The sequence below is a fragment of the Penicillium cosmopolitanum genome, assembly GCF_028827165.1.
Source record: "Penicillium cosmopolitanum strain IBT 29677 chromosome Unknown utg000004l:1.0-4361866.0:1.0-4365735.0, whole genome shotgun sequence".
NCBI classification, from domain to species: Eukaryota; Fungi; Ascomycota; class Eurotiomycetes; order Eurotiales; family Aspergillaceae; genus Penicillium; species Penicillium cosmopolitanum.
In genome coordinates this window covers 1,032,659-1,054,772 of record NW_026622674.1, presented here as the reverse complement: position 1 = coordinate 1,054,772, position 22,114 = coordinate 1,032,659, and the positions used below count along the sequence as shown (strand labels likewise).

The 22,114-nt window shown below is 48.9% G+C and overlaps 9 protein-coding genes across 9 annotated transcripts; 3 read left to right on the top strand and 6 right to left on the bottom strand.

The window, feature by feature from the left end:
* Positions 1 to 157: 157 nt before the first annotated feature.
* Positions 158 to 1,338, top strand: N7509_001826 (uncharacterized protein; the record flags this gene model as incomplete). The annotated part of the gene is made up of 4 exons (XM_056626463.1): positions 158 to 683; positions 817 to 914; positions 968 to 1,039; positions 1,090 to 1,338. 4 exons carry the CDS (start codon positions 158 to 160, stop codon positions 1,336 to 1,338), a joined length of 945 nt encoding a protein of 314 aa, XP_056492258.1.
* A 496-nt stretch (positions 1,339 to 1,834) lies between these two features.
* On the bottom strand, positions 1,835 to 2,515 carry N7509_001825 (uncharacterized protein; the record flags this gene model as incomplete). The annotated part of the gene is made up of 3 exons (XM_056626462.1): positions 1,835 to 2,197; positions 2,255 to 2,349; positions 2,410 to 2,515. 3 exons carry the CDS (start codon positions 2,513 to 2,515, stop codon positions 1,835 to 1,837), a joined length of 564 nt encoding a protein of 187 aa, XP_056492257.1.
* A 2,495-nt stretch (positions 2,516 to 5,010) lies between these two features.
* N7509_001824 (PX domain-containing protein YPT35) lies at positions 5,011 to 6,107 on the top strand (the record flags this gene model as incomplete). The annotated part of the gene is made up of 4 exons (XM_056626461.1): positions 5,011 to 5,520; positions 5,644 to 5,764; positions 5,853 to 5,910; positions 6,035 to 6,107. The coding sequence occupies 4 exons, from the start codon at positions 5,011 to 5,013 to the stop codon at positions 6,105 to 6,107; spliced, it is 762 nt and encodes a 253-aa protein (XP_056492256.1).
* An 825-nt stretch (positions 6,108 to 6,932) lies between these two features.
* Positions 6,933 to 8,462, bottom strand: ergS (the record flags this gene model as incomplete). The annotated part of the gene is made up of 1 exon (XM_056626460.1): positions 6,933 to 8,462. The coding sequence occupies one exon, from the start codon at positions 8,460 to 8,462 to the stop codon at positions 6,933 to 6,935; it is 1,530 nt and encodes a 509-aa protein (XP_056492255.1).
* A 2,571-nt stretch (positions 8,463 to 11,033) lies between these two features.
* N7509_001822 (putative phosphatidylglycerol specific phospholipase C) lies at positions 11,034 to 12,476 on the bottom strand (the record flags this gene model as incomplete). Its single annotated transcript, XM_056626459.1, has 2 exons — positions 11,034 to 11,840; positions 11,898 to 12,476. The coding sequence occupies 2 exons, from the start codon at positions 12,474 to 12,476 to the stop codon at positions 11,034 to 11,036; spliced, it is 1,386 nt and encodes a 461-aa protein (XP_056492254.1).
* A 914-nt stretch (positions 12,477 to 13,390) lies between these two features.
* On the bottom strand, positions 13,391 to 17,156 carry N7509_001821 (uncharacterized protein; the record flags this gene model as incomplete). The annotated part of the gene is made up of 2 exons (XM_056626458.1): positions 13,391 to 16,882; positions 16,938 to 17,156. 2 exons carry the CDS (start codon positions 17,154 to 17,156, stop codon positions 13,391 to 13,393), a joined length of 3,711 nt encoding a protein of 1,236 aa, XP_056492253.1.
* A 754-nt stretch (positions 17,157 to 17,910) lies between these two features.
* N7509_001820 (aldehyde reductase I) lies at positions 17,911 to 18,938 on the bottom strand (the record flags this gene model as incomplete). The annotated part of the gene is made up of 2 exons (XM_056626457.1): positions 17,911 to 18,547; positions 18,604 to 18,938. 2 exons carry the CDS (start codon positions 18,936 to 18,938, stop codon positions 17,911 to 17,913), a joined length of 972 nt encoding a protein of 323 aa, XP_056492252.1.
* Positions 18,939 to 19,295: 357 nt separating this feature from the next.
* N7509_001819 (uncharacterized protein) lies at positions 19,296 to 20,364 on the top strand (the record flags this gene model as incomplete). The annotated part of the gene is made up of 3 exons (XM_056626456.1): positions 19,296 to 19,695; positions 19,753 to 20,255; positions 20,317 to 20,364. The coding sequence occupies 3 exons, from the start codon at positions 19,296 to 19,298 to the stop codon at positions 20,362 to 20,364; spliced, it is 951 nt and encodes a 316-aa protein (XP_056492251.1).
* An 89-nt stretch (positions 20,365 to 20,453) lies between these two features.
* N7509_001818 (MFS general substrate transporter) lies at positions 20,454 to 21,754 on the bottom strand (the record flags this gene model as incomplete). The annotated part of the gene is made up of 3 exons (XM_056626455.1): positions 20,454 to 20,757; positions 20,973 to 21,314; positions 21,372 to 21,754. 3 exons carry the CDS (start codon positions 21,752 to 21,754, stop codon positions 20,454 to 20,456), a joined length of 1,029 nt encoding a protein of 342 aa, XP_056492250.1.
* Between the last annotated feature and the right edge of the window lie 360 nt (positions 21,755 to 22,114).

The following is a 22,114-nucleotide window of genomic DNA, read 5'->3' as shown; positions in this document are numbered from 1 at the left end:
TTTTGCCGACAACTCATATAAATAAAAGCCAGGCTAGTACATGCCCAGGCTATCACGATCACGATATCTACTCCGCATCTTGAATATCAAAGTACTGTGACTGTCACGCAAAACGGATCTCTCTCAAGCTTCCAAGATTGGAACAACTCCGCTCAATATGCCCTCTTCTCAACAACCTGTAGCCCTCATCATGGGCGCCTCTCGAGGCATCGGCCGACAAGTCGCCATCGACCTATCCAAGAACGGCTACGCCATAATGCTAGCCGCAAAAACTACCTCAGACGCCAGCAAAACAACCCCATTCCCACCAGACCCAAACTCATCATCCTCAACCATCAACACAGTCGAGCGCGAAATCCGCGAAGCCGGCGGACAAGCCGGATCCATCGCCGTCGACGTACGAGACGCAGCGCAAATTCAAAATGCCATTGACGAAACAGTCCGTCGCTTCGGAGCACTGGACGTCCTGGTCTACAACTCCGGGGCGATCTGGTGGTCGTCTGTGGAGAATACGCCTCTGAAGCGATTCCGCTTGATGCAGCAGATTAATCCCGAGGGCCTTTATGCGACGGTTCAGGCTGCTTTGCCTCATTTTGAGAGGAATGGGTGGAAGGGCCGGATTGTGGTTGTTTCGCCGCCGATTTATTCGCGCTTTTTTAGGGGGAAGACGGCTTATGCTATGGGTGTGTATATCATATCTTAATTACCCGCCTCCCATGGCTGCCTCCTTTCAGTCCTGGCTGTATTTTCAGTTCTGGCTGTTTTGAGTGCAAATATGGCTTCTTTATGGATTGGTGCTAATATGTTGCTCTTTAGGCAAGGTTGGAATGAGCGTGTTGGTTAAAGGCCTTGCTATGGACTTTGTTCGTCAGGACCGTAATCAGATGGCGATTACGAGTATCTGGCCTGCGTCGGTATGTCTTTTTAACCAAATTTTAGCTGGATATTGCGGTACTAACTTCTCCAGTCTATTGAATCAGCAGCAACAGAGCACAACAAATCATCTGATAAGTCCTATAAGAAAGACCTTAGAAAACCGGTACGTGTACACCAATCAGTTATGCGAGGAGCTCTGCTGACATCAAGTAGACAATTTTCTCAGACGCAGTTGTTGAGATGCTTCGTGCGCCAGCAAATATCGTGAACGGACTTCTGGACACAGATGAAGACTTCCTCCGCGAGAAATGCGGTGTAACAGACTTCTCGAAGTATAGCATTGTCCCCGGCTCGACGCCGCGCCGAATCATGCCTGAAAAGTTCCCCGTGTTGGAAGTTGCAGAGCAGGATGATGAGGGGCAGCGAATGGACAGTGCGAAGATCCGGGCTAGTAAGATCTAGTGACTGGTCTTGGGGGTGTTTCTTTACTGGGAGATGGGGGTTGTCTTTAGACTTGCAATATGGACTGAGTGGTCTGAGCTCGAGCGAGCTGAACTGAGCCGAGTCTTTCAATGAGGGTACATCTAGGACAGAAACTCTGTGTAACGGATGGATTCCGGTTGGTGCAGTTAAATTGAAAATATTCAATTGAAGATGAAGTCATCAGTGCCATTCAGATTAATGCAAAAGAAGCAGACGCTCATGCTGATGCAATAGTAAAGATAGGGAAATAAGAATATGGAAAAGGAAGCAGAAAAAAGAGACAATCAAGCCGACCGAGAAAAATAAAACAAGGCTCGAATCATCGACCGCTCAATCTTCCGGACAAATTAGGTTTTTGAAGATCGTGAAAATGGCAATGAAAATGAAAATGAAAATGGCAGACCCAGGAAAAAAGCAACAAGAAACGCAAACGCCATGGACATGATAGATCAATCAAAGCACGATGTGGGCATTCTCACAAGAGAATCGCAAATCCGGCAAGGAAACCGCTGATGAGAATGAAAGTTCCATAGATATGACCCATTTCGAGGGCGTATCGAGTAGCAGCACCGGTGGCCTCGTCGGTCTGCACCGCAGTGGACGTGGCGGTACTTGTCGTAGCAGCGGCAGAGGTAGTGGTGGTGACATTGACGCGCTTGGGGTCTTGAGCACCGCAAGGGTGGTCGGAGCGGCAGGCGGCCGCACAGGCACTGGTGGTGCACTTGTTGACACATTCGGTATTTGTCTCGGTGCAGATAAAGTAGGGCATTGTCTGGGAGTACTCGGATGCATTGGGCGAGACATTGTTGCTGCAGACGCAAGAGTAGCTCAAGGTATCCTTTTAAAGATGATTAGCTATGTTGGCAATGAAGCGAGGGTAGTCAATGAAACTCACAGCATCGCAGGAATTTTCTGCTGGAGATCCGGTAGCTCCTGGAAGTTGTAGGCAAATGAGGGGACATGCAGCTTTCTGGGAACTGCACCAGTACTCTGTGTGTGCGGGTTAGCATGTGGTGTGGTGTGTTGGGGGATCTGCATTACGGGACTCACCTCGAGTGGCCTCGGCGACGGAGTTTATGTCGATAGACTGGGTGTTCACCGGAGTGAGGACCGAGGAGAGGACCAAAAGAACGGACGCGAATACCGTGGAAAACATTGTGTGGTGTGTGATGGGAGGAGGTGGTGGAAGGAGAGGGAGAGTGAAAAAGAGAGAGAAAAGGCAGTGTGACTGGTGGCTGGTGACTGTTCACGGTGACAGTGACAACCTTGGATCTAAATAGGAAATGCAGTGTCAGTCGGTGTAGGCTGCCGCTGCCGCTGCCGACTGCCAGGGTAAAAATAGAGTGGAGGGACGGAATGAAGGGGGAATGCAAGAGGGTGGCCACCGCCATGTCTTAGAACTTACTCTCGGGTGAATTCCTAGGCTTTGTTCGAGAACGTCCGGGAATGAGAGGCTAAAGCTAGTGCTGTTGGAAAAGGGAAAAGAGCACCACAGCGTGCAGAGGTGATGCAGAGGAGGGAATTGACACTGAAACTGTACAGATCGAGCGGACTCGGGAACGACAGACTGCAATTACAAACGAGGATTGAAAAAAAAGGATACGAGTAGAGGGAAAAAAAGGGAGAAAGGAGGTTTAGGAGATCACGCGCATATAGAAAAGCACTAGTGGCCGATAGGGTGATACTGCAGATCCACAGTGCAATGCAAAGAGGGCGTGGCAATGGTAATGGTAATGGAAATGGAAATAGCATTATGCAGTAAACAGGAAGTGACATTTAGTTGGTACAGACTACAGTAGAACACCAAAGCAACTCGACGTGAACAGCTCCAAGCTGGTGTGGAACCAGCCCGAATGACATGTCGATCCGGGGATATCCAGAGGAGCTCAACCCTTGATTCAACTTTTCAACTGCTGGTAGAGAGTCAATGGCAAGGTAGAATTCACCACGATGCTCATGCGGCAACTCTGATTGCCACGTCATATCGCACTCCTCTCTGCATCGATATCACCCGCCATTTTCGCACCGACTAGTCGGCACTGCAACGAGGCGAACGGCGACAAAAAAGAAAAAGAGGATGATAAGGGTCGATGTCTCAGTTTAGCGGCAGCGCCGATCAGCCACTTGCCCGCTTTGGGACTAGTTTGCTGCTTGGCTCGAACCCTCGCGAATCCCGGACAACAAAATGTCAGACCGCAGTGGGGGGAACACATGTACTGCCCGCCAAATGGAGTATAGAATGATTCAATCGAGCGGGGGAGGAGGGGGGGGAGGGGAATGGCAATGATAATGGCTATGATAATTGAAATGGTATGACTCGGTTAGCAAAAGGTAGGATGTGGCACTGGATCAGATGATAGGATCATTGCCACAGTGTTAGTGCTACTACTAACTAGTACTAGTACCTATAATTAGAGACTGCCAGTGCCCAGATATCATTCAATCCCGCGGTTGTGGTTGTGGTTGCGGAGGAGAGTATAAACTCCGACGTCGCAATACTATCAACCCCTCTTTCCTCGACTACTACTAGTAGTACACACATATTGACAATTCCTCATTCATGCATAGAGTGACCCATCAAAGCGTCCAGCTAGTATCTTCCTCCGAGCCAAAATTAAAAGTCAATCACAAAAGCCGAATGCAGTTCAAAGCATAGAGGCTGACAAGCGAGCCGACCTGAACATCCAAGCTCAAGCCCCAAGGTAAGGGGGAAAAAGAGAAGGGGATTAATGCAATGGCAGATGTAAAACGCAGGCCCATACGATTCCCGCTGTGGTATATTTAATTCTAAGAGCGATGGGAAGGGCTTGGGTTATCTTTACTTGTAACTTGAACCGGTGGGCGTTGACATTCCAGTACAAAAGCAGCGCTGGCGGGCCGCTGCGATCGTGCTAGAATCAGTTTCGTCTAGCATTCCAGGGACTTCCGGGTCTCGGCCGTGAAAAACTTGAACTTGAAGAGTTAATATGGTCTTCCAATATAGTAAAGGTCAAAGTGATTTGTTTTCCAGTGGCAGTGGTATACAATGGAACTTGAATATCATACCCAATCTGGGGCTACTTTTAACTAGCGGTTTCAACTTGAAAGTATATAGTAGTTTCAACCCTATTACCACTGGCAGATCCTGTACAAAGCCCCGAGATACGTTGAGACGAAGGAGAAGAAATATATTATTACTACTAGTAGTATTCCGGAAATTAATCTACTTGAAAATAAATAGATTAATTGCTGTACAAATTAATTACTGTACACTATGTTCGACCTGGCATCCCGCTTACATAACACCGCCAAATGCCCTTTTCGCGTTGGAGACGTGGAGATCGCCCTTTGTATTCCACTCTTCCAAATCACACCTGCTCTTTCGCATCTTCGCTTGGACTCAGACCGTTCCAAGGTGAGTGTGTCCTGATTACGCCCTGACTCCGCCCTTCGCCCTCCCACACCCCCTTTCCGTTACCCCCGTTGCCTTGCCAGAGTCAAAGCCCGAGCCTTGTTCGCCCCCGCATGGGCCCGCTAGACTGCAACTCAACCCCGAACCAATGCACCTCGGCTCGAGCCGAACCTGAAAGCTACTACCAAAAGCCAGCCATGCTAACACACCTACTTCACAGCGTCTTGTCTATATCTAGACGGCCTGCCAACATCTGATGGATGGATCCTGGTACTGAGGAGGCCGGTCCGGCACCCCCGGTGCAACCGCCGCGCTCCTCTCCTTCACCTTCACCTTCGCCTTCGCCTACGAACTCGAACTCAACGCCGGCCGATGAACACCCCGCAACAAAATCGCAAGACACACATATACAAACCTTAGCTGAGCTCCAAGCCGAGGTCGAGACAGAAGCAGAAGCAGAAGCAGAGGCAGGGGGAGAGGCAGAAGAAGGAGAAGAGCAACAAGAAAGCGCAGCCTCAAGCTCCAAATCCCGCCCCGTCTCAGGCGTCGTCCCGCCATGGTGGCAGCGTCATGAAAGAAACGTTTCGCGCGTCTCACAAAGCTCCCTCCGCAACACGATTACCCTAGAAGACCACACAGCGGATCCGGACTCGGAGACAAGCCGCGGTCTTTGGGCGCGGAACGTGGCTATAAATGACCATTGCGTTGTGCAGGGCAAGACTGGGGTTGGCGCGTACGTTGTTTGGAACTGTGTCGTTCAGACTCTTGATGTGAGTTGCAAGTAGCGAAGCACCGCACTCCCCTTGGATTTTCTTCCTCTTATTCACTCTTTGCTTTCCTTCCTTTGCTTTGGCTGTTCTATTACTGTACTGACCATTGCTCCTCATGTCCAGGGTGGACCGATAGTCGTTCGAATGAGATACTCCGAATTCGATGACCTGCGCCAGCGCCTCGTATCTTCATTTCCGCACGCGAAAAGCGCGCTGCCTGCGCTCCCGCCGAAAAGTGTTCTCTGTAAGCTACCAAACTCAGCTTAGCACCCCGCTGCCCAGATTGGTCCTTCTGGAAGAATCCCCGAATTGGTTTACTGATCGCTGTACAGTTAAATTCCGCCCCAAGTTCCTGGAGAATCGACGTGCTGGACTGGAATATTTTCTCAAGTATGCATGCATCATCCCCCACTCCTCCTTTTCCCACTGGCACGGCGAACCATACTGGGGAAGAAATCGATGCGATGCCGCTCGTCCCATCATCTTATGGTGATCGTCACTAACAAAAATCCAGTTGCGTTCTACTTAATCCTGAATTCTCAAGCTCGCCTATCGTCAAGGACTTCCTTTTTGGTCGAATGTCTTGAAACGACGCACGAATGCCGAGTCAAGCCAAGATCCTCACCCCATCCTGTAAAATATCATACCATGTTACGATTTCCTCACTACTGCTCTACATCCCTTCCACTCCAATGTCATTATAGGCACCTTCTTGGAATTATGCTCCCTTGAAAAAGGTGAGCATTGAACATTGAATCGAATTGAACCTTCCACACATATCCCTCCTGAAAGGACGTAGATCGAAACGATTTATGGCTGATTGCATAGGAATTCATCGAAGCAATTTCCCTACCAATCAGAACGAAGAATTAAGACCAGAGCCGAGCCAGAAAAACAAGGAGAGAACACGAAAGAAAAGTAGCTTGTTTTGACTCGGTATGCACGACAAAAAGGAAAATTAGATGAGATAATGAATGACAGTTGACCGGACCGGACCGGGACCGTTTCGCTTTCCTGGTCCTTGGATCCCAACGAAACAAAACAGACAAACGCCTAGCTATGATACAAGCGGTCTTTGAATATGGTACAACAACGGGAGAATAACAAACAGCAATTTCGAAGAGGTTCGGTGGCGGGTCCTTTAGGGTTTATCGAGCTGTTGGGCTGGGATGGTTGGGTTTGGGATTGGCTTCTTTTCTCCTTGAATGATCACACCAAATTCTAGTGATTTCCAGCCCCAGTCATAGCCCTAGTCCCATCCCCATCCCCAGCTTCCGCCCCAGCTTCAGGCGAAGCAGCCCCAATTTTATTAGTCGATTTAGATTTCCGCGTCGAAATGCGCTCACACAAATCCGCCCACAGAACCTTTCGCAAACTGATATTCGCCATATGAACCATAGCCAGCAAGTGTCTCAGACTCGGCACGCCTTTTGGAAAAACGAGAAACAATCCCGAGTCCTGCACGGGGTCAGGGCGGAATTTATCGTGATATGCCTTCTTGCCCGGATCGGAAGTCGTTGGAAGGTATGCCCATATAAGTCACGAGTGAGGGATGTAAGCAGTTGCGCCGGCATGCCGGAGATATCGTCAGGTTGCAGTTCATGAACGGGTTCGAAGCCTAGACCAAGATATGAGACGTTGGCGCGTCGGAGAAGGGCCATGGCTGCGACAATCAGCAGGTCGCTGATTCCCTTTGCACTTCCCGGGGCCGCGATGCACGGGTCAACGTGGTAGCCGCCGCATCCTAAACGGCGCAGGGCGGCGAATCCGTTTATACGGAAGTCTGGGCCGCGGCTGTAGACGAACGTCATTAGGGATGGTAGGGCGAATGGATCGTATACTGTGATGAAGGCCTGTGGGCCGGTGGAATCGTTGCGCTCTGCGCGCCATGAGTCGTACACGGCTACCAGGTCGCTTTCTAGATCTGCGTTTGTGCCGTGGATGGCTGGGGCGTAGACGCCGAGGGTGATGCCGCCTTTATCTGGGTGGAGGAGTTGTCTGTTTTGGACGGCGATGCGTTTCCCGCTTTGTTCGTGAAGGACTTCGTTTGATTGCGGGTTTAGGACGCGCTGGGTGCCGAATCGGATTGTTGTCCAGGAGTTTGGATGTGCTTGTTCGCGGACGAAGGACTCGCTGGCTCCCATGAAGGCGATGCCCCAGTGGTGCTTGGATCGATATGCGGTGAACTCGGCGAGTAGGTCTGGGATCATGGCTGGTTCACAGAGCGGGTCGCCGCTCACGATTGCAACCTTGTTTTGGATCTTGAAGGAAAGAGCTGCTGTTCGTTCTTTGTTTACGAAAAAGCGATAACTGTGATCTAGAATGCCCATGTGTGCGACGCGGCCATATTGTGCGGTTAAGCGCTGGATTGCTGTGATGGTGGAGAAGTCGCCGAGCGAGAAAACGCTTCCTTGAGGCTGGTTGGTATGAGTTGTATGAAGTGTGTGGACAGATTTGGTGCTGAGACATGACTGGCTTACTGCCGTTCGAAGTGATGGAAGGCTGCGTTCTTTGATATCTCGTTCGTCGAGACTGGTGGGAGGAGTGCTCTCCACGCCGGTCAGGGTTCGGCTACTGCTGCTCAAGGAGCTGGCACAGGAGGGTGTCGTCAATGTCGCAGAGAACTTGCTTTGTAGGTGATCGACGACTAAGCCATTTGCGACGCCGAGTTGATCGTCGAGTCGGGGAGTAGTATAGAGCTGATCGATGAGAGCATCGCCCAATTCATCCAGCAAGAGAGACTTCTTCTGTTTCGGACCGGTGGTGTCGGTGGTACTGTTACTTGTTTTCCGACCCCGCCTCCCTCGCTTTTTCTTTTCGGACGTGGGGACTCTGGTACTGTTGGTAGAATGTGTGTCGAGATCTGCCGCAGCGGTTACCAAGATGGGAGGCACGATGCCGGTGCTGGCGTCGACCGGCAATGGGTTATAAGGGGAGGTCATCGCGTGACGGTGTTTGCAGAAGAAGACTTGGAATATAAGGATTGCCAAACTTGCACAATCCTACCCTGTCATAGTATGGAAACTTGAAGGGTGGAGGAAGTGTAGAGAGAAATTGGGGTGAAGGGGGGGAGGATTAAAGAGAAGGCGTGTCTATGTCACGGTATGACGCTGGCTCCTTCCCGACTACAGAGAGTACCTAGTACCTACTATACCAGTAGTACTGGTTATACTGGTAGTACTACTAGTACTACTAGTACCACTGCCAGCGCGGTAGGATTCCTTTGATCAGGCAACGTAATATTGCATCACACATGTCATCTTTCCTTTTTCCGTTTTCCCTTTCCTTGACCCTGCGCCCCGCTGTTGAACCAGTGGATCTACATACCCGGCCCAAGGTCCACCACCAACCAATGAGGGACTCTTGCGCAACCCTCACCATAAGACCAACTCAGGCTTTGTGATCTGACTAGTCTGTATCACATGGAGCTGAAGACCGCACTGCCTGGGTCAATCTTTACCACCATTACAGTGAGTTGGTTTGGTGAGAGTATAATTTGAAAGGGGGATGATATCGAATATGAATATAATTATAATTCAATTAACTTGACAAAGAACTCCCTAGTTAGAACTGGCATAGGCAAGAAAAAGGAATAAAAGAAACCAGAAAGAGGAAAGGAAAAAAGAGCCAGGGAAAAGGAAACGCTGGTGCCTTGTTAATCGCAATCTCAAACCTGCAGGGCTTCATTAACCTTTCCAAACAAGCCTCTGCTCCGCCCCACTTAGCGCCAGGGTTCCCGACTTAGACCCTTGAATATGCTTGGGTCCCGTGGGATCGTCCGGTTGCCCCAACTCTACCACTGCTGCCTGACACTCGGGGCCTCGCAACCCGCGGAGCCCGATTTTGACTTGCTTTTCGCACATGTCCGACTGGTCCCCTCGTATAGAATTGACAATGGCGGTGCTGCTTATTCTGCCCATCCGTTCACTCCGTACTTTGTGGCGTTTCTAAGAATATCCACCACCGCTCGTATAGTTAGTGGCGCTGCTGATGTTGACATTTAAGGCATGCCATTTCAAGTTGAACCATGAAATGCAGTATGTATACAGCCCTGGAGAATCAAGCACATCATAGAGCGGATATATGCCAAGATATTCTAGATTAATCCTAGGCTTCCGCGATATTCATTCATGTGTTTTCTTCGGCTTCAACGGGTACCGGAATTCAAAGACTCCGAGATATGGGTCAATCGCTTCGGTAAGTAGGGCCAGAATGAACATGACTAGCAGAAAATATGAGTAAATATATGCTCTATGATGCCACGAGGTAGTACTGTCCTTGAGCAGTGTAACTTGATCCGCCGAACTCCCACCTACTACTAGTGTACTAGTACTAGTATTGTTCTTCATCTCACGCCAGACCAATCTTGCAAAACTACTCCAATGTAATTTCGACATGAAGGCTGATCTAGAGTCAACTAACGCCGGGCGGGCCGAAAAATAGCCGAGCTTCCGAAGGTCCGCTAGATCAGCTAATTGATTCACGCACCTTGCCTGAAGAAGGAAAAGCTGAATCGTGCAAGCCCCAAATCTTGGACCTAGCCGGATCCACCAATGGGCCCTATATGTACTAGTTTGGCATCTGCCTATCACGCGAGTGGATATACCCAACGGAGGATGTCCTTAGGCCGGACTAGATCAGTCGGTCGGAAACAGTTCCGAGATTTTAGAAAGAACTGGGGAAGAATTAACACATCTTGTGATTGACCCTCGGGCCGTGGACTCTAGAGAGAGGTACGGAGCTATCCTGGCGGTACAAGCAAAAGTATTTAAACACATACCTCCTTTGAATCGGCATTTAAAAAGGCTCTTCGATAGTCGCGCGGTTTCTTGCAGATTCATGAGTATGACATTGTGAGAGGATGGCCGCCAATGGCGTCTGGTGCACAAGTTGTACAATATTGACACGAACTGAGCTTATGCGAGGGTGATAAACACAAACTCTTTCTCAAAGATATTGCCCCTCACGGCTGGGAACAGTGGCGACCGGCGATTGGTTGATGTTATCTGAGTATCTGCCTCGTCGTGCGATCTAGTATGAATAACGAGTCGGGATACCTAGAGACAATTTCTCGTAGGGTAGAAGAGAATATGCAGTAGCTACTACTGTTGAGATTATTATGTAGCTCTCACTTTCCTTCTCTTGTCGCACTTCCCAGGATAATGCCGCTCATCTCTCATCATGATGTTACCCACGTATAGCTATAGCTCTAGGAAGGTGTTACTCAAACCAATAGCTGGCATGACCTCATGAACTTTCGAATATTGATGAACTTTCTTCACTAATATCTCTGAATTTGGAGGTAATTTATCTAAGTTGGTAATTGGCAGCAAATAATACTGAAAAAAAAGAGTATATTTACCTAACGTCAGTCATTAAAAGATCTATTAACACAATACACGAAATACCACCCAGGTCGAAAGCATGTTAAAATCACAAAAGGTGAAGGCATTCACACAGATCTCCCTTTTTTTTCCTTTTTCTTTTGCAAATCCTACCATCTCGCACGAAGCTTAAACAGCATCCGGGAAAACATGGGGGTTGGTAAGAGTTTGAGGAGCCGACGCGCGAGCCTTGGTACCGATAAGATGATCGAAAGCAGGGGAGTGGCTAACACGGGGAGACATATCCTCCAGATCCCACAGATATCCCAGAGTCTTAAGAACCGAGGTAGCACTGTAGGAAGAAGACTTGCCAGTGACAGGGTCAACACCGTAGTTCTCGACATAACCCTGAGGAGCATAAGGCGAGACCAGCCAAGTAGGCATACGGCCACCAAGACGGTCAAATTTGAGAGTGTAGGTGGAACCGTCGTCGGCGGTCTCGGTGTAGGTCTTGTTATCAGGACGAACGGCCAGAGGGGGAGCAACGTGGTCGAAGAAACCACCCGTCTCGTCGTAGGTCAGGAGGAGGAGAGTCTTTTCCCACTGGGGGCTGGCGCGGAGAGCGTCGTAGACTTGCTTGACGAGAACCTGGCCGAAGGAGACGTTGCCGGATGGGTGCATGGAGTTGGTGTTAAGGCCACAGCAGGACGGGTTGATGTAGGAGAGTTGAGGGAGGAGGCCGAGGTAGGCATCTTGGTAGAAGTTCTCCATGGGGACGACGTTGTCCTTGGCGTTGGTGGCTGTCCAGTTGAAGAATAGCGAGTCTGGAAGGAAGGCACCGTTTGTGCCGTCGTAGTTGCGCCACGAGATACCCTTCTCGGTGGCAACCTCGAAGATGCTGGTGGTATCAATTGCAGACTCGAGGAAGCTGTCGTCGTTCTCGCCGTGGCCGTCCGGGGTTCCGGAAATGGCACAGAGACGGTTGGGGTTGGTGGGCTAGGGAGTTATCAGTCTTAGCTTTCGTTTTTATTCTTGATTCAGAAAAATACTTACGCCAGGAACACAGGAGTGCCAGTAGTTGAAGGTAGTAAACTCATCAACCAAGTCCACGAGAGTAGGGATCTCGCTCTCGGTGTAGTAGCCCATGACCTCTTCAGTGGCACGCTTGGCGGAGATATCTGGGTATGAAACCATCTGCTTCTCAACAAAGCCATTCAGATTGGCCTTGAGTTTACCGCTGGCGATGTCCTTGTTGGAGGGGTTATAAGTGCCGTAAAGCTCAAAGTTGACACCAGTGACCGAGTGGTCGGGATCGTGGATAACCGAGTCGTAGTCCTTGTTGGTACTGCACCACTTCTTGCTGTTGGTCTGGTTGACAGACTGAGGGTTGCAGAAGGGACCATTGTTCACGACATTGTCAAGGCCTTCCTTGTGGACACCACCCAGAATGTTGTCGAATCCGCGGTTCTCCAGCAGGATCCAAACCACATTCTCGACCTTGTCCTTGAGGTTGGCAATGGATTCCTTAGAACCGGACTTGTATCCCCAAGGCTCTTGGTTGTTCTTGGTAACAGCCGCACTCAGGGCAGTGCCGGATAGACCCAGAAGGGGGATCAAAGTATTGGCCTTCATGTTTCAAGTATCCGCGACAGGAAATGAAAGTGTGATTTGACAAACGAGTGAGCGAAAATCATTTCCCTCACGGAGGATGACAGCTCATTTATATATTCCCCATCTCTATTCCCACGCGATTAAGATATGCGACGTCGGTCACCTTCCAAAAAAAGTAAGTCGTAGTTATCTGAAGACACGCAAATGGGGGGCATATAAATCGTCCACATGCAGGAGCAGAGCAACCTAATAGGCTTGAGTGCAATATACCCAGGTGTGGACCCGCGAAACCGGATCTCGGAGCGGAGCTTAGTGCATTCGCCTTACCATAGATATGCATCTATTTTAAAGCCATTCATTTCGTCAACAGTCTAGCGCAGATTCGTTGCGGGATGGTTAGCATTAAACCTGTACCTGGCGTAGGATGGAGCCACTAATACTTCAACGTACCAATTAGAAGTCGACATTACCATCTCATCTCCACTATGCAGGACTGGTCCGAGCGCTATTAACCAATCAACTTCTTTGTTATGCCCATGCTTCATTTGTATTTTCCCACGTGCGGAATGCTTGGTCGCGTTGCAGCATCCGGATTCCTGCGGGTGGCTTCTAGTTCCTCACGCGAGCGTCCAACTTCGACTTGTACGGATAAAGACTCTCACTTCCACAAAATTAATTATACTACCGCCCAGGTTTCGCCATACGACGAGGCAAGAACGCTTGAAATAAGGAGAAAAAAGATTCGTACGGAGGGGTTTTATTTTCGCGTCGATCTACAGTGGGAGGCCAAATAAAATGTAAGAAGGTGACCACGTAAGCATAAATGTACTACCAAGCACTTCTAAGTATCTTTGCAATTACTAGTAGGCGATGAGCAGTAGTGAAAATGCCGCAGGAATAATATTTCTTATCAGTCTATAACGGAACAAGCTAATTCATGACTTCAGGATATTTTGCACAGTCTCCACCACATTATCCAGGACCTCATCTCTTGACATACTTGAATCCAGCGTAACCACATCGTCCTCATCAACAGGAAGTTCAAGAAGATCAAGCTGCGAGGCCACCATGGATGACTTCATATAATGCTGTTCAGTCGCCGACCGCTTATTCATGCGCTCTGTTAACAGCGCCTTGTCTTTTATAGTAAGCAACAAGAATGATACAGTAACCGGGAAATCAAAGAGTTGATTAAGTCTCCGCAGCTCATCACGGTACACAGTGCGCAAGGCAGAACAGGTCACAGTCACTGCCTTGCTATCGGAGCTCAGTAGACGGTCCATAACAGCTCCACGAATATGAGCAAGCCAGTCCCACCGATCAGAGTCGGCCAGAGGGATATTTCTGGCCATTTTATGGCGTGCCAGAGGGGAATGAAGCGAGTCGCCTTCAATTGTAGGAATATTAAGTCGCGATGAGAGAGTTTCGGCGGCGGTAGTCTTTCCACATCCACAAGGACCGATGAGGAAAATAACCTCACGGGCGGGTGCTGGAGTTGGGACCTTTGTCCAGCATTGTGTATCGAAGTATTTGATGAATTGAGATGTGAACTCATTGTCTAATCCGCCGACGGAGGCCAGGGATCGTGAAGCAGCTTGGGCCTTCTTTGTGTCGTATAGGAGTGTGCGGGTAGGGTTGGTGTTGTCATATTTCGAGGCGAAGAACTCGAGAAGCTTGACGGGTGGGTTAACCTCTGGATCCTGGTTTGATTCACGCAATTTCTGGAGCCATGCTTGCTTGGGGAGCTCTTCGAATTCAAGACCCGCTTCACGTAGTAGGGGAAGAAGGTCCTTGGACCAATGGTTGAGTGTTGGGTTTGTGACGTTGAGAACTTCTCCTGCGGTGGATGACAGGCTAAGATCAATGATACTGGCTGCCATGACGTCAACTGGAGTCCAGGAAAGGACATCATCCAGTTGAGGAAGCGCCTTGATAGTCTTTGCAGTCTGCAAGATCATGGGAATAGCTTCGGTTGCGTTCCAGATTCCGAAGGTTTTGTCTGCCACAATTTGGCCAGCACGAAGAACTCGCGCGGTCATGCCCGTTTGGCGAGCGGCACGGTTGACAATGTTTTCGGTCACTAGCTTGGACTGGGCATATCCCATACCCTGAGCGTGGCTCAGTGACTCGGGCAATTCTTCATGCACCCAATTTCCTGGTGTACGTGCGACTGTGCTAACCGAAGAGCAGAAGGAAAAGGAAGCTGGCCGAGGAGCCTCGGCACTGAGACAAAGATCAAGCAGATTACGAGTGGCAGCAATGCAGCTCTGTTCAAAGCTTTCCAGTGCCCAGTTGAAGTTGACAGACCAAGCGCAGTGGATCACCGAAGTGACTGTCCTCTTAATCCTGTTAAATAATTCGTCGTCCAGACCCATATTATCTGAGTTAGTGAGGTCTGCAGGAAGAGCCACAATCTTTCGCTCGGCAGCTGGGGTCAACCCCAAGGAGACCTTGCGTGCATATAGGCTTTGAGCAACACGTCGACGGGCAGCGCTGGTTGTTTTTGCACGGACAAGGCAGTAAACTTTGCGTACATCATCAGACTGCACCAATTGAGCCACGATATGAGCTCCCAAGGAGCCGGTGGCACCCGTCAACACGATATGCTGACCATCAGCCTCTCGTTCAACGGGAACATGTCTCTTGAAGTCATTGCTATACTTCTCTATCAGGCTCTGCATTCTTTCTTCAATAGGAATCTGCTCCTTGGGTTCTTCGCCCGAGCGCAGGCGAGTGATCTCATCAGCCATTGCCTTCAATGACGGATTTTCGAAAACAAAGTTTTGAGACAATCGCTGTCCACGAAGATCCAGGGTCTTTGTGATGGCAGACCGCAAGCGGATAGACTGTAGACTATCAATTCCCAGGCTGAACAGATCGGTTGTGAGTTCAAGAGAAGATGAATCGACAGACAGGGCGATTGCGAGCAAGGACTGGCGGAGAAACTGTGTGAGCTCTTCACCCTCCAGAACCTGGTCACCGGTACCATCGGAAAAGTCGTATATATCGCTGATTTTCTGAGCATAATCCTTGTAAAAGGCAGATCGAATAACAGTGCCTTTGTCTGTCCTCCGGTATTCACTGTTCTTGGGCAGCACAAAGACCATGTCCCGGGATACATAGGCGTAGGCGGGGGACTCGGCGTTGCATTTCTCGATATCCGGGAAAACCGCATCGAGCAATTCATCATCGGTCTCAAATGGGGACTTTTCGGAGGGAATAATGAAGAGACCGATTCGGGGCTTGGTACTTCCGAACGCAATCGCTTCTGCGACATTGTGATTCTTGCGTGCGACACCTTCAATAACTAGGGGATTGGCCTTCTCACCATTCTCAAGAACTAGCGTGTCGTCAAGACGAGCATAGTATCGCCAGGCATTTGGAATGCTAGGGTGTTTCTCGAATAGATCCTTTGTGGCATATGAGTTATCTGGTCGGTTACTGGCAACCTTGGAGGGCCAGCCCTCGGTGACGCAGAGTTCGTAGATACCAGGCATACCAGGTTGCGCCTCCCATCGAAGATATGGAAGTAGAGAGGGGCCAGGACGAACATAGTCCCAGTCTAAGTCCGAGCGCTCACGGAAGGAAGTCATTAACTGTCCTGTCTCGGTTGTTCCGTAGTGAGAAACAAGACGCACACCATTCTGAACCAGAGTGTCACCAATTGGCTTAGGGCAAGACGATCCGCCGAACATGACAAGTTCTAGACGGGCCAAGCGCTTCAAACCATCGTCGGATTCGGACAGCAATTTCAAGGCGTAGGGGACCCCATAAAGAATCTCAATCTCAGGATGGTCATTGAGAGTTGAGAGCAGGGCGGTCGCAGTGAGTGGCAGACTGGCGTTGTACATGTAAATCAATTTCTGGGAGTGCATCGCTCGGAAAAGACAGCTGATTCCGTGGGCGTGGAAAAGAGGTAGAGTGATGAATCCCTTCAGGCCGAAGTTATTGGCATAATTCTTCAGAGCTCCCGAGTGGGTTTGATAGATTGGCTTGGGGTGGCCAGTTGAACCGCTGGAGTGAATGACCCAGGTGATGTTCTTGTTTTCTGTCGGACCATGGCGATGAGACGCCGGTAGCACTGCGGAAGAGATATCCGGAGAGTTCAAATCCGCAGGCAATACGACTGGAACCTGAGTGGCACTCGTGCGCTTGCAGATATTCTCTCCCATTGATTGGAAGCTTGGGTAGGTAATAAGGAATGTGGCCTTTGTAGCTTCGGCCAAGCTGACGTATGCATCTTCCGCGATGCGGGTTGAAAGAAGGAGTACTGTGTGGCCTAGTCGTGAGACCGCCTGTAGAGTGATGAGGTATTCAAAGTCAGAGGGGCCAAGTAGCCCAACAACTTGCACTGGGTCATTGGAGGAAAGTCTTTGCGGAATTGTCTTTGAATAGTAAACAGCCGCTGATTCGACGAGTATATTCACCTTTTCTTTCGTTAATAATCTTTGTTATAGTGGATGGATGGCATATATCTCGAACCTGGTGTGGGGTATAATAGACATAATCTGTTCCTGAAGAGGGATAAGCCACGATTGGCTCATGGGCTGTCTCCCCTGCAGCTCGTGCGCGGACAAGATCATCGATTGTAAAGATCTCTTGCTTGACGCTGCCAGTCATAATAGATGGTGACGTTGAAGAACGTGTGTTTGTTATGGGTAGCGCGGATGTTACTGGCGAAGCAAGAGCTGAAGCTGCCATTTTTGAGGTCAAGGCTGGGCAGTGGTATGAACAAGACTGATCTTGTGAAGTATTGGGAGTCAAGTGCCTTTTTAGATCAGTCTTGGAACGATGGAGTGGTGTCTGCTAATCCGGTTTTCCGAGTCGGCATATGAAATAGTAGTGAATGTATCCAGAAGGAAAACGATTTGCTATCATCATCTAGGGTCTCCCTGCTGGAACCTGGGGCGAGTTCACGGCTACTCCGACCCGTGTGTTAACCAAGGCCTTTTCCGCCGCTTGGTAGAGAATGTTGCATGACTTCATGGCTCACTTGACCTTTCCCCGCAAATGCAGAGGGGCCCATTGCGGGTAAAAACCCAGTGACAGCCGTTTTGGGTTGCTGAGAAGATCCGGGATGGATTTTGGTTTTCCGACGCGGCGGAGGATGTTGTTGCGGGAATACAACCCACCCGTCGGATTCTTCCCAGCCCTTCCATTTTCCGTCACTCTTCGGATTGAAGGAATATCAGCCAAGTCCACTCTATCGTAGAGGGGTAGTAACTATTGGCGGGGCAGTCACTCATGGAGGGGTAAAAAAAGCACCAAAGTAAAGAGGACATAGAAATAAACGTCCTGGAAAGTGATTTTCATGTTTCTTCCGAGTTTCTAGGAAAGACTTGAGGTTCTAATGTGTGCACTTTTTTTTTTTACATATGTAACCTTCTTGGAACATCTGGTAGAGCTCTCGTAAAAGAAATCTTGACCATTCTATATCTATCTAGTACTTTATTTTTTACACAGTAAATTTCTCCTTGTTGGCAGGACCAGCCGCCACCGCAATCTTGCGAACCGCCTCTTCGCCAGCCTCCTCAAAGATATCAACACCCCAGATGGCTGGGAAGTTGAACCGCTTGTGGCGCTCAAGGCCATTCAACTTGCCATACGCATTATCAGGCAAAGTGCGGACTTGAAGATTGGCTGCAATGCGAGAAGGTGTAACACTCTTGGAGAGGACAATAGTGCCACGCTGGACACCCCAACTGGCGAGCAAAGGACCGGGGTCCATGGAGGTCTCCTTAGCGACCTCTGCGACGAGAGGATCGTCGACAGTTCGAGGCTCACCAGTTTGGTTGTTTCCGAGAGGAGAGTAAGCCTCCACGATAATTCCCTTGCTTTGGCAGAACTTCAGCAAATCGGCCTGCTGGAGGTATGGGTGTGCTTCGATTTGGTTGGCTGCAGGAACAACTGACACTTGGCCGAGCAGTTCCTCTAGTCGACGGATGTTAAAGTTGGAGACACCAATGGCCTTGACCTTTCCAGTCGCCAACAGCTTCTCCATTGCCTTATAGGTAGCAACATAGTCATTGGCTTCCAGCTCAAACACGCCGTCCTCGTTCAAGGGAAACCACTTGTCACCTCCCTTGAAAGCACTATGAGAATGTTAGACGGCATTCAATTATATGAGTTGACTCAATATCTAACTTACACGGGCCAATGCATGAGGTAAAGGTCAACGTAGTCGACACCAAGGTCCTTCAATGTCTTGTCAAGTGCTGACTCGACATCCTTAGCAGCATGCTTGGTGTTCCAGAGCTTGCCCGTGATGAAGATTTCCTTGCGGGGAATGCCTGACTTCTTGATGCCTGCGCCAACCTCTGTTTCGTTGCGGTAGATAGCAGCGCAGTCAATGTGGCGGTATCCTTCCTTCAAGGCAACCTCAACAGCGTTTTCAACCTCGAGCGGCTTTGCTTGCCATGTACCGAAGCCCACGGCGGGGATTTTGGCACCGGTGTTGAGGGTGAAGTGAGTTTGAATCGCCATTGTCAATGTGAGAAAAGGAAATAATTATTTGGGAGTTAAAATCCAAAGCGAATGTTTGGGCCAGAATCTGCTCATATTTATCACCATATCTGTTGCAAGTACCGGTTGTAGTGAATTCACTCGTGGATTCATCCTACGTCGGAAAAGCAGGGTGGGTCTTTGATTATCCGCGGATTTTCATCCGGGGCGAAGAGGCTAAGGTCCGCAGAATACCCCGCAATCGATACTATTGTACATTGTCATCTCGATTACCCTACATCATTTGGTAGGCCGATAATCCAAGTTTCTCTTTGCTTTAATTTATGATCGTTTATCGGGAGATTCAGAAGATCGCCTCGACGACGCACTTTCCACACAATGGCCTTATTTCCCCCATTCGACGATCTTCCATTGCGTAAGGATGGCCCTCCTGGTAATGCATGGGGTCTGTTTGGGGATGATGATGAATGTGGCATGTTGAATCGAATCACACCAGAGGTTGTCAATGCCGCATCAAAGGAGATTAAGGATGGCGTCCGCATCCCGACTGATTTACCGATTGACTTTATGTCTAAGCCTTTTTTTGGAAGAGCACCATTTCAACACACGATCAAAAATAAAGCACCACGATCAGTTAACGATGATACCCTTGTGTTCAATACTCAAATAAGTACACAATGGGACGGATTCAGGCATTTCGGTTACCAAGAATCCAAAAAGTGGTTTAACAACCACACTTTAGATGATATCTTGCAGACGAAAGTGAATGGTATTCATGGTGAGAGTCACAAACCAAGAAAATATATTTTCTAGTCTAATGATCTTGAGATTTTAGCTTGGGTTGAGCAAGGGGGCATTGTGGGACGCGGAGTCTTGTTAGACTATGCGGCTTGGACGGAGGCCAATAATATTGCTGTCAACCATTTCTCGCCGCGTTCAATCTCGGTTGCCGCACTTCAGAAAATTGCAGATACCCAAGGCACAGAGCTCCGGAAAGGGGATATTCTCTTCGTCCGCACCGGATGGGTTCGGGCTTTTTCTAATCTGTCGACTGAGAAAGCCATCGCGTTGGCGGATATGACAACTCCCCCAGCGATTGGATTAGAGTCATCCAGAGCGACAGCCCGCTGGTTATGGGAAACTGGATTTGCGGCTGTCGCCGGTGATCAACCTAGCTTTGAAGCATGGCCTTGCCAAAATCCAGAGTACATGTTGCACGAGTGGCTATTGGCTGGCTGGGGTATGCCAATTGGGGAGATTTTTGATCTAGAAAGGTTGAGCGAAGAGTGCAGGAAGCGTGGACGATGGTCCTTCTTTTTCAGCAGTATGCCGCTGCGAGTAAGTAGCTTTGACCCCAGCCTCTATTCAATTTTGAGCACTATCAACTAATAGATAATAGGTCCCTGGTGGTGTTGCTAGTCCACCGAATGGTGTAGCAATCCTTTAAAATCAACTAATTTGATTATATTGCGAAAAATTAATCAATCAATATGATATCAATCTCAAATAACTGGATTTTATCCATGTGTTTTGGTACTAGTAGGAGTATCGAAAAAAGGGGTCCTCTTGGTCCGTCTGATCAGCCGAGTTCGCGTCCATGCTCTGGAATGAGGCATCTTGAAGGCTGATACCATCTCGCTCAAGAGCGCTTTCCTTCTTGTTGTTCAACATGGCTGCATAAAATGCAAATGTTAAAAGGAGAAAGATATCAACGCAGTATGCTACCAACATAGCAATGATTCCTGAAGTGTACTCTGGAGCCTCGGATTCTTTGAAAGAGAATGGCCCGATGATATTGCCCACGCAGTAGGAGATAAAAAAGACGCCGTTTACAGCAGACCTATTGGTAGAGCCACCAGTATTCGCTGTAATGAGAGACATTATCATTGCGAAAGAAGCGGTATATGTGCTGGTCAACTAGTTTAGACAAGGTTAGTGATGCCCGAGTCTCTTGAAAGTATGAGAGATAGACATACCCAGTAACAGACTAATAGCGCCACTTTGTGATCTCTTGAGATGGCATGAATTCCCACCGCTCCTGCCAAGGCTGGACACACATATGCAACGGCCACCAGGCATCTCATTTGGCCAGGGAGCCATCTTTGAATATACATCGCAGAAACATTCGAGACCAAGATAACCATACCGTAAGGAATCTGGAAAAGGGTGGTCACCAGGTTTGAATATCCGAATCCCGAGATTATCAGACTCCCAAAGTTGCTGGCAGCTCCATTGACAACTTGGGTGGCCACTCCACAAAGAAAAAATAACCAGGTTTTGGGATCAGTGGCGGCTTCGATAAGCTGGTATTTCTTGATCTCGCGATGGTTGGCTCCGTGGTGTCTAGGTCCTAGACGGCGAGCTGCCACAACTTTTTCCTCTTCATTCAACCAAGGACTATCATAAATTCAGTCAGTCAACACAGCATGGATTCAAGAGTTCGTGATGACTCACGCAGTTTCAGGGCGGTCAGCCAGGGTAAAGAACATAAATATAGCCCATATCGATGACAGTGCTCCGATGACAATAAACTGGTATTGCCAAGGCTCTAAAGTGCCTTTTATATGACCAACGCCAAAGGCCAAGAGTCCACCAAAAGAGTTCGCTACGCCAAGAAATGTAGACCACCAACCTATTCGGATGGGCTGCTCCTCGACAGTATACCATGTCGCAGTGATCAAAAGATAAGCTGGGGTCGAACAAGACTCAAGTGCACCCAGCAGGAAACGTAAGCCTAAGAATGAGTCGAATCCTTTACAACCAGCAAGCGCCATAGTGATACCACCCCAAATGAATAGATTAACAGAAAGCCATCTCGAGACTGGAACTTTCTGCATTGCAAATGTGGTAGGATACTCGAACTTTGTCTTCAATCAGTGGAAATTTCTTTTATGTAGTGATCAATAGACATACCGCCAGATATCCGAAATAGAACATGCTTCCTATTAAGCACATATGTCAGTTCATTATATAGTAGCTTCATAGATACAGGGATTTAGGGGGACTACCTAGCCAGCTGTATTCTGATCCATGTAGATTCAGAGAATCTTTCAAGCCAAAAACAGCCGAGTATCCCAGCATGGCCTTGTCAATATAGGTCACTAGATATGTGATACATATGAACGGTATGACCATGATATCGATTTTCCGAAGAACTTTCTTTGCTAGCGGAGAACTTGCAATAAACGCCGAGGAGT